This window comes from Papilio machaon, chromosome 8 (genome assembly GCF_912999745.1).
Source record: "Papilio machaon chromosome 8, ilPapMach1.1, whole genome shotgun sequence".
NCBI lineage: Eukaryota > Metazoa > Arthropoda > Insecta > Lepidoptera > Papilionidae > Papilio > Papilio machaon.
The window spans coordinates 2,365,416-2,382,063 of record NC_059993.1 but is presented as its reverse complement, the minus strand read 5'-3'; the positions used below and the strand labels follow the sequence as shown (position 1 = coordinate 2,382,063).

At 37.1% G+C, this 16,648-nt stretch overlaps 1 protein-coding gene across 1 annotated transcript; it reads left to right on the top strand.

Annotated features, from left to right (window-relative positions):
- The first annotated feature begins 348 nt into the window (after nucleotides 1-348).
- Nucleotides 349-16,648, top strand: LOC106720785 (xaa-Pro aminopeptidase 1). The gene is made up of 11 exons (XM_014515575.2): nucleotides 349-439; nucleotides 13,315-13,577; nucleotides 13,695-13,898; nucleotides 14,009-14,225; nucleotides 14,307-14,574; nucleotides 14,751-15,012; nucleotides 15,181-15,388; nucleotides 15,601-15,834; nucleotides 15,986-16,057; nucleotides 16,125-16,279; nucleotides 16,379-16,648. Exons 1-11 carry the CDS (start codon nucleotides 388-390, stop codon nucleotides 16,595-16,597), a joined length of 2,154 nt encoding a protein of 717 aa, XP_014371061.2. The 5' UTR covers nucleotides 349-387; the 3' UTR covers nucleotides 16,598-16,648.

Sequence of the window (16,648 nt, the reverse complement as noted above, 5' to 3'; positions counted from 1 at the left end):
CACACCCTGTCCCCATTTTCGCGCACCATTTATATGGTGGTGGGGTTGAAAGCCTCGCTCCCAAGGGTGGTGGGGTTGAAAAGGGGCGCACGGCGAACTACGCCAGGATGAAATGTCGTCAGACAGTGACGACCGCGGCGTGTGGACGTTACCAATTCCTTCACAACCTTCCAACCGAATTTACCAAGAAATTCAAATAATGTCTTCACTCTGATACTTCTTAAAATATTTTCAAGCTTATTTGTTTTTAGACGTAAAACGGTAAAAATTTACGATTCCATGAAGTAAGGTCAGAATTGATAGCCTTTTGTCTTTTAAGATAACGTCTTGATTGTCCGTTGAAAGTAAAATATTTGTCAAAAAAAAGTGAAATATACAAGAGAAGCAATGGAGTTGGTGGCGGCGGGACATTTCGTCTTAATAGCAGCTATTTTAACAGGTAACATTAATATTATATTTTTAGATTTTTTTTTCATTTACAATTAACTATAATTAAAAAAGTACGTTTAAATTTATACGCCTAAGTTTAACCAAGAATTTTTAAACACCTAACTCTTAATAAGATGAAATATTTGAAATTGATTCGATAGTGCTAGGATATGTTTCACGCAGTAAGTAATAGCGGATTCGAACCCAGGACATATTGTATTTTGCCGTCGGTTCCTCAACACCCATACAACAAATCATCACCCTCATATTCTTTTTGTAAAAATAGAAACATCTATACAACATATACGTAACGTAGCGGATGTCCGTACAATGGTAGAAATAGACTAAGACACTACACGGTACGCTCAGTGTCTCATCGAAGTGTCTCTGTATGAACTCTAGTGCCTCTTTATTCTTCATCCATACAATAGCATAGACATTAATGTCGTAATTTCTATCGTAGTCTATTCGTGCCTTAAGAAGGGTGTGTTTAGTTAACACACCGACGAATTTCAACTCTCGCCCATTGTTTTCCCAAGTCAGTTTAACAATAAACACAAGAATATAAATATGCTCTACTAAATAAAGTTAAAATTCAAAATAACACTTTTACCTAAATATATGAACGAAAATCTTTTAAAAAAAAAAAATTTCTTCGACATTTGTAAACCCATCGGCCGCGCTAACCTTTAAATGTCATACAACGATAACGACCCAATTCGATTCTCGGCAAAAATCCAGGGAGATACGCGCTTTAGGATCTTTACACTATTTGATATTTCGATTTGATTGAAGTTAGGTCTTGACACTACATTCGCATTGTTCATCTTTCAAATCGTTTAAACAATGTTCCAAAAAGACATTGAACAAACACGAAGATAGCTTTACTTTTTTTAATTCTACACCTTTTTTAACGACAAACCAGTCTGTGCTCAATAAACGAATTTTTAAGAAATATATTTTTCATACTTTACAACTATTCGGATGCGGGGTAGGACATAAACCGGATATGACCCAAAAGCAAGGGCGAGCAACGCGAGGCGCCACTTCCGGTCGCGGTTTTGTTTAAAGGTTCGGTCGCGGTTTTGTTTAAAGGTTCGATCAGCACAATTTTACGACAAAGAACCGACACTAATGGTATATGTCATGACACTAATCATTATCTAATATATAAAATTCTCGTGTCACAGTTTTTTTCGTCACCGTACTCCTCCGAAACGGTTTGACCGATTCTCATGAAATTTTGTGAGCATATTCAGTAGGTCTGAGAATCGGCCAACATCTATTTTTCATTTTTTTTTAACTGCGCGCGGACGGAGTCGCGGGCGACAGCTAGTTAAAATATAAATATATCTAATATCTACACATAATATATAACAGGAACACAACACATAAGGTAACATGTGTGTGCAGCCTTGAAGAGATCGGAGTGGAGAAAATGCAGATAAGTAATAATCTATGTGTACAACGTAAGAAGAATCTAGCCACCACTAACCGTGTTTCTCTGTATTATTTTAAAGAGAGAGAATGAGTTGTCTATGTGTTGTGTACGGGTATTTCGGCATTTGAAACCTACATGTCATGAAGGCGCGGCGGCACACAGTTGGTTAGTTACGGCTTTCATAGACATTTTCATCTGATTTTTGTCTTTTATTGCTTGAATGTTCGTTTTAGAACTAAATACATGCGTGATAACGTAAAATGTATATCTATTCATGCGGCGCTAACACTAAGAAAGGATTTAAAAAAGCCACTAGTTAGGTGTTTAAATATATGAATGTAAATCGAAAAAAGAGGTACGTTGAATTGATGGTTTTGATGAACGAGTAATCATTTGTAAAAACCTGCTCTCTGTGGAAATTAGATTATTATAGATCTTTCCTCTGTCTCTATAAATTATCTAGATCCGATAAATCCTACTACTAGTCATTATAACTTAACATAACTGTACATTATGAATATTAGATAATTAAATGAATTCTCAGCTGCTTATTAAAATAAAAAATCGATATAGAAAACACCTTGCATTTGCTGCTCAATTTATTCAAGGGAATTAAAAAGAGACAGAATGGAATGCGATAGAAAAAGACAGCACGAACATTCCCACGATCCAGCGTGAGAAATATGGGATGCTTGATATTCCGTATGTATTAGGAGAACATACAATCATAGAGGGTTTTAAAAAATTCTTTAAGCAATGTTAAACAAAAAGTGCGAATTATTTGTTAAAATTGTGCTTTTTAACATTGTTTTCGGTACCAAGGGAATTTGTTTGTGTGACACGATGGTGGCAAATTTTTATCGTTCGAAATTTCTACAAATGATATTACTACTATCATAATAATAGTTAGGTATATAAATAATAGCAGTGTGACGTACAAAATAGGTTCATTTCGCAAAGGCAAATCGTAAACGCACGCCCGTAAGGCGCCGCCCGCCGGCACTCCCCTGACATTTATCCCTAGCCCATAAAAATAAATATCTACCAGGGGATCATAGCGTTATAGGTACGCTTTGTAAAGGCCTCGGCGCGCCCGTAGTCCCGTCCCGCTCAGCTGACTCGCCCCACTAACCCGTTTCACTCGTTTTATTATCTCGAGTGACGTGATGTCGTACATTAAAAATGTAACGTGTCACATTAAATATGGTAGGCATTAAATGATTAGTACCATTAATTCTAAGATTAAATCATTAAGATTTATCTATCTAGGCTACACATTTTTATTTTATGTTCAACTAGGTGTCACCACACCTAGTTGAACATAAAATAAAAATGAGGCTGGTGAGCCAGTATAAAAAACTTATTAGTAGCCTATGTGTTTTTCCAGGCTATGTATTCCAGCTTTAATCGAGATCCATCATCCATCCCTTCATCCATCTGAATATTCGCAATTATTAGTAAGATAAATTACAATCTTCAAAAAAAACTTACTAGATTGTAGATGATTTTAAACGGCATACGCCAGCTGAACGAATAGTATGGATGTAATTAAAGGTAATTTTAAATTTAAAATTAAATTCGTAATGCAAACTTTCTTTATTTGGAAGCTTGAATTAACATAGTAAATCTTGGATATAAAATCAAATTCCGAAAGATATCTGTACCTATATTGATATCTGTTTGGGGGAGGTGAAGGGATATAGGGTGGGGGTTATGTGGCGGAGTTAAATGTGAAGGATTCCAGGTTGCGTGCGCGGGCTCCGGGCGGTGACAAATGATGGCCATTGTCTTTATTACTGCACGATGGACGGCTACAATAAATGGTCTTCACTATGTTTTTATTTTATATTCCGTACAAATTTTAGACTTTTTGAACATTTTCACTGAATTTTGATTTGTCAAAAAAGAAATTTTAGTTGCATTTTACAATTCATTCGATCTAGACCCGGAGTGAGGAAATTAGATCTAATAATATAATTGAGTGACGCCAGGAAAATAATACTATTTAAGTTGTTCATTTTTAAGCCTAAATAACTTCTAATTAAATCAACCTAAATTCGAACTAAAATACATAAAATAAAACTTATTTTTAACCTTTTTTTCAGAAATATTAAGCTTCTTTATGTTTTTCTTTAGGGCTGTGATATTTCAATACTAGCGACATCTATGGAAATAAAGTTGTTGCTCAAATAAGACTATAGATGTCGCTCCTTACATTTAATAGCAGGCCGAGGTTCAAATCAGCCTTATTTTTTTCTATTTTTATTCATTCTACATTCGACATATTTAATTTCACTTAATTCCTTAGAACAATAATGGTTCCAAAACAAAAAATAACGTTAATGATCTTATGCAGTAAGTAAAGATTTTAATTGTAATATAGGTCCACAGAAAAAAAACGAATACTGTTGTAAGAAACATTTATACAATTTTACCTTTTGGGTATAAAATAAATAATTCTCAATGCAAGCGTCCGTCCGCGAAGTGCACTGAACCATGTGAATGCATTTGTGTTTGTGAAATGCACACGAAGCGTCCACAGCGGGCGGGGCGGTGAATGCACTCCGTATCACTCACCGCCTCGGCGGACTGCACTCCTGGTATCGTGGCCGCGCACCCCAGGCCCGTCGCGACGACCACTTGGCAACGCCGCCAACTAGCCTTTTATAACTTTGAAAATAAACTTCAGCTCCTACCTACCGTCACTTAATGGACGCTGTCCTTTAGTGTAAATTATTCGTATAACTTAACGAAAGAATAGTACTGAAGGACTCTGCGTGGCAGTTAGTCCTTTTGAGTGCCCAGCGTCTGAGTTCGTTTATCAAACTATTCAAATGCGAGGACTTGCGATGTTGAAAAAAAAACATTTATAGTTAAATTGATAAAAGTACGTTACCAGTGCTTAAAAACTTCACATTCGTCTAAAATATATCGTTATTGCATTGATGCGATTACCACGGAACTCCAGAACGTCTGAACGGATTTGGATAAAATTTGGAGTAGATAGAAAAAAGTCTGAAATAGCGCGGAGAAAGTCGCTTGCTTCAAATACATTGTATAAGTAGTATTAAAAATTCTAAGGGGAAGGACCAAAAATTATATAGAATTTATGACAGCTTAGTTTAAAATAAACTCTTCCTGTTTATTATGCTCTGGTATTAGTGGGCAACGATGTCGCCATAGTAACCACCCACGCCAACCACATTCCCCGCCCACTTCAGGGATGAATGAAAGAGACCGCAAGTTAACCACCACACATTTATGAAGTCCTGATCACACCAGATTGTAAGCTTTCAGGATGAGAACAATGCGCAGTCAGGCAGCGCATACCCGGCCCAACGGGCTATAATAAAATAAGTAAGAAAACGCCCAGAATATATCCTCCCCTCTCGAGGGTCTGCCCTTACGTTTTCTCTTGACGAGTATGTTCTCCTAATACTTCTTCCATCTAATTACGCATATCATTATAATTTTTCGACTCAAGGGTTCTTTTTATTCTTATTTTCGATGTGTTGTTCTCGTTTGTCAAATGTCTCTCCTCCCAACATTTATTGAATGTTTCTTGCACTATCGGACTTCTACTTTTATTAAACCAATGCGATAAAAATAAACAAATGGTGTATAAACATTTCTCCGTTTATCGTGTGTTATTCTCACAGATTTATTATTTACACTCACACATTATTCATAATTTACGAATTGCAAAGTTATGAACGTGGGCGGTAACATCCAGTGAGCCCTATCGCTCCCCTGCCTATACATAACATTCTATCTATACCTAATCGAATTCGTGGTTCTGATCGATTTCTGTTCACAGTACCATCTCACGTCTATGTTGCCTTGGTATTTTCCGAACAGTTCGACATTATCAGCAATCGCCGATACATTTCCAATACGGCCCTGCCCTAACCACCCTACGCAGTCCCTCCCTAATTCATCGATAAGCGTTTTCTTATATGCTTTCATTTATCAGAAACAACTTCATGTATGTAAACTTTAACCAATTTAAAAATGTAACAAGATAAGGTGCATGCATATAAAAATATATTTTTAACAGTCAATCGCAAACTATATAATATAAGCAAATAATATTTTAACCGGAATTGAGCGATCGCGACAAAAGAAAATAACCGTTCCGGTAACACGTTCCGGTAACGTAACCGGCGCCAGCACCAGGATAACATAACTGATAAAGATGTCTCGTTATGATTGCGCAGGAACTTTGCCTTGTCTTGGAATAAAAGAAAATCTTTGTAAGTAAGAATTATGTATAGGTACTGCAGCTTTAAGACATTAGGTATCGTTGCCCCAATGGAATTTGCGTTATCTTATTTAGTAGGTAGAATTTTTGCGTCTACCGGAGTTTCGAAGGAGGTTCGAAACAGTTGCGACGTCCTATACGCTAATCAATGCGGCTACGAATGTTAGGAATACATGAAATAATTACATATATAGATATAAAGGCATTAATCGAAAGTAAAGACATAAATATTACAAGTTAATTTTTTTTCGAACCGACTTGATAATGCACTTTCGGCCAACATATTGAATACGATAGATAAGTTTTGCTTCCATTTTCCATTAATAAAAGAAGCGTTATGGTAATTCTTTAGCAGAATTTTTGTTTATCGAATAAACGCCAAGTTTACTTAAAATTTGTTTTCCGACTCTACGCTCGTTGGAATAACCATCACAGCACCTCGTTGGCTAAACCTCAACTTATAAGTGCTATGTAAACTAGCAATGGTTTTGTCAATTTATCATCAAATACCCTCAATATAGAAAAGCGCTAAACGAAGCAAATATAAAATTCGACAAAAAAACTTTAGTCAAATAAATGGTAATTTCTTAAAGACTTTAAAGTCATAATTACAAATATTAAACAGTTGGGTGTAGGTATTGTAAATGCTAGAACATATGAATACCTATAGTAACTTGTATTTCTATAGAAGCGAGCATTACGGTACGCTCACAATCTGTAGATTGTATAGGCAGAAGGGCCCGCGCCCCGAGTGCGTAGCTTCTTGCGTAAGACGCTCACTCGCGATTGGACGAAGAAACCACGCCCATTGCGTAAGCAAACCTTGAATTTGTTTCTGGCCCTTCTCTCGGCCCTTACCATCTCCACGTACTTTCTGTTCCCCTGGTACACAGTATTTTATTATAAATAATTTAAAGGGCTCCACTAATGATATTTTTTTTTTCAATAAACAATCAATTAAATCATAAAAAAGTTTTTGCTAGTGTAAGTTGTTAAAATGGGTGTTACCAATAAATTACAACAGAAATATTTCACACCTGTTTTGTTTGTTTGTTTAGTTAGCAAATAAATAATTAATAAATAGAAACTTGATAAATATGATTAAAAAATGAGCCAGTTAGTTAGTTACAAAGTTAATTTGGAAGTGTTAAATAAAAAAAGGTTGAGGAGAATAATGGACATGTCACTCCCAATGACTTTGTGTACCAGGAGAACATATCTTGAAAGGAAATCGAAAAGGCTTTTGCTTTTTGTAAGGAGCAGTCAGTCCCTTGGCGTGCTTGCGTTGAGTGTGTGCGTGTGATTTTTTTTTATAACAATTGTAACTAAATAGTGTCATCTATCTATTACTGCTCTAAGACGTTTGTTTGATGTTACTTTTATTATTTCAATTTCTAACATATTTTTTTTCTTTGGTATTTACGACGCATTGTAAGATAGCTTCAGTTTTATTATGTATTAAAGTAGGATTCATTACCAATGTTGAATTTCGACCGCTACGGGCTACAGATGATAAACTATTTGACTTTGTTAAAAACACTTTTTTTAAATAACGAATAAACTTGTGCTTGACCACAAACTCACCTCATATTAAACCCATTTCAAACAAGGACAATGTTGAACAGTTTGATCGTTCACAGGGCGATATATGCAACTGATAATTAAATGACTCATAAGATCATTAGCGAAAAACTGACACTGATTCAGTAAGCATTCAATAACGCCACGTAAATAAATAAAAACGCAAAATAATATTAAACCATCATGCAATTAGTTTTTTTAACAAAGAAAAACGCTTATGTTTATTCTTACGCTATATTCTGCTTAATTTTCGCGTACCAAACGATTATAACCTACACAAAAATAATTATTAGGTCATTAAAGATAATTTTAAGAATGACTTCAATGTCAATTAAGTATGAGTTAAGTAAATTAAGTACTCAAAGAATACATTTTACACAATCCAGAATTTTCTCCATTCAACGACACAGATTGTGAGTGGGGTTAAACAAAATGGCGTCGACATTTCGACAAAGATGGCCTCACTTGAATCTGCGCTACCAGGAGGACATACAACGAAAGATATCGAATGGAATGTGTGCATTTGTTTTCTTAAATAATTTGCATCACATTAAAATAATAAGAAAATCTTAATTTAAGAATCGCTGAATCGTGTTAAAATAATTATTACATGTATGTAAAATCCGAAATTAGTTAAAGTCTGAAAACACAACGAAAAATTAATGAACACGGTTACGAAAATTTCTGTTATTGTAATTGCAAAAAATGTGGTATCAGTTACAAATTAAAGTGCTATGAATGCACTAATAATTTGTTTTAAAAAAAACCTGTGAGCCGTCATGGGACGCCTGGCAGATGTGAAACATCGTCTGTGTACAAGTAATATGCATAAAATATTAAATAAATAAATGAATGAATGAATGAATGAATGAATGAGTGAATGAATGAATGAATGAATGAGTGAATGAATGAATGAAAGAATGAATGAATGAGTGAATGTATGAATGAGTGAATGTATGAATGAGTGAATGAATGAATGAATGAATGATTGAAAGAGTGAATGAATGAATGAATGAATGAATGAATGAATGAATAATAATAGTAATAAATAATATTAAGTATTATTAAAATAAAATATATATATGTATACCTCAGTATAGCTTGGCGACCCGTCGCCACGGCAAGCGTCGCCACGCCAACAATTCGGTTTACAAGTGATCCTATAGATGTTTCACATCAAAAAATTAAAATCTTACAAATACGATGATGCAGCTTAAAAACCTCATAGAACATAGAAGTATTTATCTATTTCTTACGAAAAGTAACAAGAAATCGGACGTGAAGGAGCCATTTCGTGACCTGCAAGGAGAACGGAGTTATCACCAGTTAAATTCTATGTGTAGGGTGACATCCCTAGTTTACGACGTCTACCTTAAGTCATTCGCAGAAAAACTCAAAACAAGAATCATAAATGCAGCAAATACAATGCAGAATAATTTGACTACTTAGGTAATTAAGACACAACTCAGAAAAATAATGCGGCTTTTCGTACGCAATAGAGGAAGACACTTCGAGCAAGAACTTTTATTAGGTTAAGTTACAAAATATCTGAATTGTTACTAATTATTATTTGTCTATTATTATTACTAATAAACTATTACTGGTTCTAAATTTTATTTTAAACTTCAAAAAAAAAGAAAAAAGCAAAAATGTTCAAATAAATAAATAAAAAAAAATTCCGCCTGGTTCCTTGTGAACATTATTTTAATCAGTTTCTTTGAAATAAGTTCCTAGTTGTTATACATCGTTGGAAAACTAATGACGCTTTTCCTATTATGGCATTTCAGTGGTATGAAAATTCAAAAAAATAATCCTTGTTCAATCTTTTTTAATAATCAGTAGAAAAGGGAGATTTAAATTAATACTTTTATTATATCCACTGGTTCAGATAATTTTGTCACGTCATGAATGTACAGAGCTCGAAAACATTTTCATCAGTTACGCCTGTATTATCCGACTAGTAATTAATGAAATTTGCCTAAATATGTATTAACAAAACATAAAATATTATAATATTTCAACAAACGTCAAGTCTACTGCTAAAATCATATGCTACACTTGAGATAGGAATTTCATAGGAACATTTTGTCCCTTGTGATCCTTGTCACGCACAAACACATTCGTATACCAGCCGCAACCCCTACGCGGTTAGGGGAGCACTCACACGCGTGTCGTGTGTGACACGCATACTCCTACACAGCTTTGTAACCCTGGTACATGTAACTCATATGTTCAACCCTTTGAATATTTTGTAAGGCACACATGTGAGTGAATGAATATATTACTAACATACACGAAAGTACCTCTTCTTTCTGTTTACAAGATAAATTAATTCATCCAATTTTTATTTCATAACTAAGTTAAGTATAAGTTACGTAATTAATAGGTGATGAAACTTTTCTTCCAAAATAAATAGTAAATGTTTTCAGGAAAATTAAGTGCTAATTGTGAATTAAAAATTTACCATACAAAATTCTTGGTTTTGGAGTGTCCCAAGCTTTTATTCTGTTTGATAAAAACCAACGCCTTTATATTTAACGGTTTTTTATTATTTGTTATAATCTCAAGAACGAATTATGAAAACATAAAAAAATAAAAGAGGCAGAATTAGCGTGCACACACGCCCCCATGACGCAGTGACATGCGTCAAAAACGTCTGCTGCACCAGAGCACCAGCGAAATGAAAGAGATGCGTTCGTACTTTAACGTACACGTTAACATTATACGAAACAACACTACTTTGCTTCGTTCTGCGTTTACTTAATTTCAAATGCATTTCCTGTTGTATGACAAGGATAGGTACAAAAGTGCTTCCACCTTTCTTTAATGGTTAACACACGATATTGACATGTATGTCGTAGTAAAGATCAACGATCTTACGTGGAACATTTTTAAATTTCATCGTAAAAATGTAAAAATTCAATAACTGGTAACAAAAATTATTAGTTTCACTTTAAAATTTTAAGTTAACTTAAACTAGGAATGACTAGCTTAGGTACCATCTACGATTTTTAGCGCTCCTAGTAATTCGCATTGAACCTAGTCGATCACCAGAGGTTGTCGGCCATATTGCGGTTTGCTACAAAACACTGACCAATAAAAATGCACATAACTTAGAAAAACAAACCACTAAACAATAATCAGGATTGATATAACAAAATTTAACTGTCAATCTGCCACAATTAAAATATTATCTATTTTTGGTGTATTTCAAAATAAATAACTTAAATCTAAGGAGAATACGTACCCCTTGGTATATCTAAAATACTCAGACTGCTCCTGGGATACGTAGTCCTCGTACTACTAGGAAATGCCTCCCTGTCGGGGCACGGATTTTAGGAAGACCTCTCTCTTTTTTATGCAGCCTTGGTAAAAAGTGACGTCATGTGCGCTTACGTCTTCGGGCAACTTTACTTTTTTTCGTTTTTCACATTCTAAAAGCCCAGTCAGGTCAGCAATTTATTTTGTGTACAAAAACAACTTTTAATCATCCCGTTTACAATAATACATTTCATCCCGAGAGTGCCCCATTGGTCAGAAAACATTCCCGGGAGTGGTCAGCAACCGCCATGACTGTGGACGTCCTTTCGACAACTAGCATTGTTTGCTTCCGAAAAACAATCTCTACTCGACTTATATTATCCTGGTAGAAAAAGGGAGCAATCCATTGTTGTCATACTTCTCCTTTTTTATTTTTTATAAAGTTTTTGTCACGGTTGTCTGTTCGAATACGAACTGGTTTATGTTAAAATTAGTGTTCCCTTTAATTTATTTAAACAGAAATTATCGTTAATCTTACTTATTACAAATAATAAAATTGGATTGTCTGTATTCATATTTGGCGAACATGGTGGATTTGCGTTGCTCATAACTAAAACGATTTTTTAAAATTTTTGCCTGTATGTCTGTCTGTCTGAAAATCCACGTTGTTCATCGTAATATCCAAAACGGCTGGACCGATTTTGACGGTGTACATGTTTATTTATTTGTGCATAATTTTTCGCAGTTGAAACTATTCGTTTTTATGCCGTACCAATAACGTAACATTATTAATTAAATAGAAAAGAATTGTTGATTTTCGAAATTACATATTTTTTACTGCTTTCTTTTAAAATTTTAGACACACGCAAATGACTATATAGTATTTCAATTTGATGTTTGTAAGTGTACGTGCGATTGCATTTTATCGCCGGCTGCAGTGCAAGTGAGCGGCCGTTGCACTCTCCGGTCGTTGCCTGGTTATCCTTGAATGTCTTATCCTTGCGCAGGACGACGCGTCACGCCAACCTCTTACAATATTATGTTGCCCTGGTAAATCGCAGGATATTTTGTCCCTTTGGGAATGCCTACAGAAATCCTAAGGGATAGCGGGCGGTCCTTAAGAAATATTTCTCCATTTTGTCGCTTAAGATTGGTTATTTTTAGGTTTGTTAATCGATTTTGTATCTTATAAACAAAATATTTATGAATGAGATCCTTCGTTCGAGGGTATTGGTCCTATACTTTTAAGATACTTATGACATTTAAAGACACAACTAAATAGGCATATAAATGTTTAATAGGCATATAAGTATTTTGTCGTAGGGTTTTTTGTTATTTTCTCGCTCAGAACAAGAATACCTTGTGTTTGGTTTTTTAATTTAATGATTAAATCTTGTCTTTTACATCCTTATTAATTCTTTAATAATCGGTAGTAGAGGAATCAAAAATAATGATAAAATCACCTCCTGCCGACTTCTAAGGTCCTGTTAGATGTTGACGTCTGTCCAATATTTCATACCGCATCCCTTAGGTACCTCCCGCTACGTGGATTGGACAGTCAGAGATTACTTTGCCAGAGTTTCAAATTTTTCTTAATTTTTTATGTTTTATTCTGAATATTCTTTTCCTTTAAAAATATTATTTATTTTACTAACAAAGCGTTTTACGAAGCAAACTGGCACCGCCCCTTTATAACGGGGTTTAGGGAAAGTGAGTTGAAAAAGGTAGGGTGCGTGTTTTGACTGTCCTTGTCGCACATACGAGCTTTCTGGAAGCTATTTCGAGTTTAACCTTCGTGTTGGATATGGAGTCCTGGTACATTCCCGCGCCGGTAACGTTGCTGTCGCTAGCCGCTTTCACCTCCAGATGAACTTTTAGGGGCTGTGTGTACATTGAGCGAGATGGAGACACCTTACGTCTCTCTCGGCTGCTAAGAGCGATGTCGCAACTTACCTTGCCTTACTTATAAAGGGATATATAATATATATGTACAAAGCACATAGCGGGAAGGACTAAAAAAGCGTTGGATTCGATTTTGCTTTGTTTGGTTACATGTACGTTATTAAAAAAAAGTTTAGAAGGTCAAAAATAGGTTGCACTTATTACTTTGATGTTTTCAAAAATGTTATTTTGTGTAATCTAGCATTCATCAGTGTTACAAAAATAGTTACAAACTTTATCCAACAAACAATGCAAATTAAACATGGATGTAGAAAAAATTATTAAAAGAATGATCAGAAGAGGGATACTTAAATTAGAAACTTAAAATTAAGTCTACCTTAAAGTTTAGGAATGAAAACCGGTGCCTAAGTTAGGAATATCACTAATTGACTTACTGCAGGTTGCGGTGGAGTTCGCAGTCCTCAGCAGCCGGCGCCGATGACGACGACCACGAGTACTGCAATGCCGGCGCTGGTCTCCCGGTTGCCGGATCCCCTCACCATCGTGCAGGAGCTGCCGACAGTGACGCAGGCTATCTGCGCCGACGCCAATGACCCTGCCAACCCGCTCGGCAGACTGCGCAGCGCAATGAAGAACATCAGCTACACACAGATGAACGCTTTCTTTGATGCTTTCTTGGTGTTCTACAGTGATGAGCATTTGGTAACTAAAATATAATTAGGAACTCATGTAGTTTGATCACCTATTTCATTTACTTATTTGGATCATATTACTTTAGCAAAACATTTGTTAAGCTTACCATCTAATGGTAATATGCAGAGCGAAGAACCAGCCCCTGAGGAGCGTCGCTTGCAGTACATCAGTGGATGGGCGGGGGCGGGCACGGCGGCTGTGAGCGAGGGCGGTGCAGCTCTCTGGGTGCCAGGTAGCGACGTGCGTCGCGCGCGCGCTACCGTCTCCTGCGCCTGGCTAGTCATCGACGAGAACGACCCTAGCCAGCCCACTATTGCCGAATGGATAGCGGTATGACAAGAAATACCACAGAACTAAGAAGCTCAAATATTTATTTTGACACTATTATCGAAAATTTAACATCAAGAGGGTTATACAGCTGAAGTAACTATCTGTCAAAGGAACGTCCGGGTCGCAACGGTCGCGTGGGAGCGGATGCGCGGCTGACGTCAGTCACCGACTGGCAGAGCCTGTCCAGCAGCCTGCAGCGCGAGGGCATGCAGCTGATCCACACGCCCACTCTGTTCGACCAGGTGTGGGCCGACGAGCCCAACCCCATGCTGCGCCGACCCGACTTCTCAAGGATTGTCGCTAATCTACATCACCTGGAGTACACTGGTTAGTTTGGATTTAATTAAATAATAATTATTATGATTTTGTATACCTACATAAATTACTATTGTTCTTGAAATTATTTAGGAATGTCGTGGCGTGACAAGGTCTCGGCAGTGCGTCATGAGCTGCGCGAGCTGAGCGCGGACGCGATGGTTGTGACGGCGTTGGACGAGGTGGCGTGGTTGCTGAACGTGCGCGGCCGTGACCTGCCCTACGCGCCGCTCCTCAAGGCCTTCGTCGTCGTCAGCATGAAGGAGGTCCGCGTGTACGCCCCCCCGGGGAAACTGTCCATGCCGGTCCGAGAGGCCTTAGCTGTCTACAATTGTTACACGTCTTCGAATAATTGTACAAGGTAGTAAAAATTGTATTTATTTAACATTGAAATACACCATTCATCTATCATTTGTTCGTATTACAATATTAACATATTCAACCTAGCGAAATCCTATAACTGCTCCAAAGATCGTAATTAAACACCGATATTAAACTAATACAAAGACCAAAATATCGATGTAATCTATCCCCCAGGGTTAATGAATACACGACAATATACTCCGACCTCCGACGTGCCACTGAGACAAAGATCCTCATTCCTACCGGAGATACGTTCCAAAGAGGTGCGTCTGCAGCAATCGCACAAAGCGTCCCGCAGTCCAAGAGATTATTCCAGTCTTCTCCTATAATCTACTTCAAGGCGCAGAAGAACGAGGCGGAAATCAAGGGAATGAGGAAAGCGCATTTACGAGATGCCGTCGCGATGTGTACGGTTTTGAGTTACATTGAGAGTATGGTGAGTGTATACTATGCACATTTTTCCTAGCCCTTTGCTTCCCTGAATTAACAAAATAGGGCAAATTAAGTTCAGTTTTATTGATTTATAGAATTAGTCAGTTTTTAGAGTCTCCATAGTATAAATCAAATTAATACTCTATTATATTTACATATTTGAATAACCCAGGGCAAGGCTGGGCTGAACGAGCTATCAGTGGCAATGAAGGTTGACGTGACGCGGGCGACGCAAGCTGGATACGTGGGTCTAGCGATGCGTACGCGCGTCGCTTTTGGCCCCAGCGCCGCGGAGCCTGACTACCGCGCTACTAACATCACCAGCCGGCGAGTGCTGCACAACTCCACATTGGTCATACAGTCAGGAGGGCAGTATGATGGTGAGACTTTAATGAAAGAGAAGTATTCCGCATGGATCTTACGTACATATTTTTTTAATCGCCAATTCCGTAAAGCTATCCCAATTGCCAATACTAAATAATTACCGATTTCATTTATGTCACTCTATTTGTATAGAAATTAGGCAACTAAATTCTTTATAAATAAAAAACTTACGACAATGTCTGTGTCTTGTGTGATTCTTCGTTCCCAGAGGGCACTACGGTCGTAACCCGCACGGTGCACTACGGCGTGCCATCGCGCGAGGAGCGACGAGCGTATACCATCACGCTGCGCTCGCTGGCCGCTCTCAGCACGCTGCAGATGCCGAGCACTCTTCCGGCCGCACACGCAGACCCCGTCGCCAGGGCGCCGCTGTGGACCGCCAAGCAGGATTATCCCTCGATAACTGGACATGGCGTCGGAGCAGCGTTAAATAGACGCGAAGGTTTACTTTCTTGTGTTTAAAATATCGGAAAAGAAAAAGAATTATTATTAATAAATTATTAGGTTTAATAGTTTACTTTTCCAACTTTGGCTTGGTGATTGAATGATGTTGAAATATACGAATGTGGAATTAAATCGCTTCGTATTTCTAGATCCCGTTGTGATCGACTACAGACAAGACACGAACTTGCACACCTTCAGAGAAGGATATTTTGTTACAAGCGGTAAGTTTTTAAAAAGTTAGTCGCCTAGACTTACAGCAAAATACTATTACTTATTTCGTGTTTTCAGAGCCAGCGTGGTACGAGCCAAGGAAGTTCGGTATAAGGCTTGGGAATGTGTTGGAAGTAGTTGCCAAACCTAATGGATACTTGGGCTTCCGCGAAGCGACGCTATTGCCGTACGAACCGAAACTGATCGATAGAAATTTGTTGACAGAATATGAGGTAAATTATATCAGTTTATAGTAAATTGTTAGACACACTATATATGAAACAACTGTGAATGTGATTCAGTCAATAATCCACACAAATTAAATCCAACAGATAAACTGGTTGAATGCATACAACGAACGCATTCGTAAGACGGTTGGTCCGGAACTCAACGACCAGGGTCTCACCGACGTTTATTACTGGATGATGAACAAGACCATACACATCGAGCCACCTTCTAAAGCGAGGAAAATGACCGGCTTTGCCAACAGACAAGAGATATCTACCCTGTTTTCTTGCGTAATAATACTTACCACGATTATGATATTCTAGGCGTAGTATAATATTGGTAGAAAAAAATAAAGAAGAAACTATTCCTACACT

Bases quoted from the DNA above. Each gene is read 5' to 3' on its own strand.
- LOC106720785 (XM_014515575.2), top strand. From the start codon at position 388: ATGGAGTTGGTGGCGGCGGGACATTTCGTCTTAATAGCAGCTATTTTA. The intron at 440-13,314 runs GTAACATTAATA...GACTTACTGCAG, and splicing joins AATAGCAGCTATTTTAACAG to GTTGCGGTGGAGTTCGCAGT. The intron at 14,226-14,306 runs GTTAGTTTGGAT...GAAATTATTTAG, and splicing joins ACATCACCTGGAGTACACTG to GAATGTCGTGGCGTGACAAG.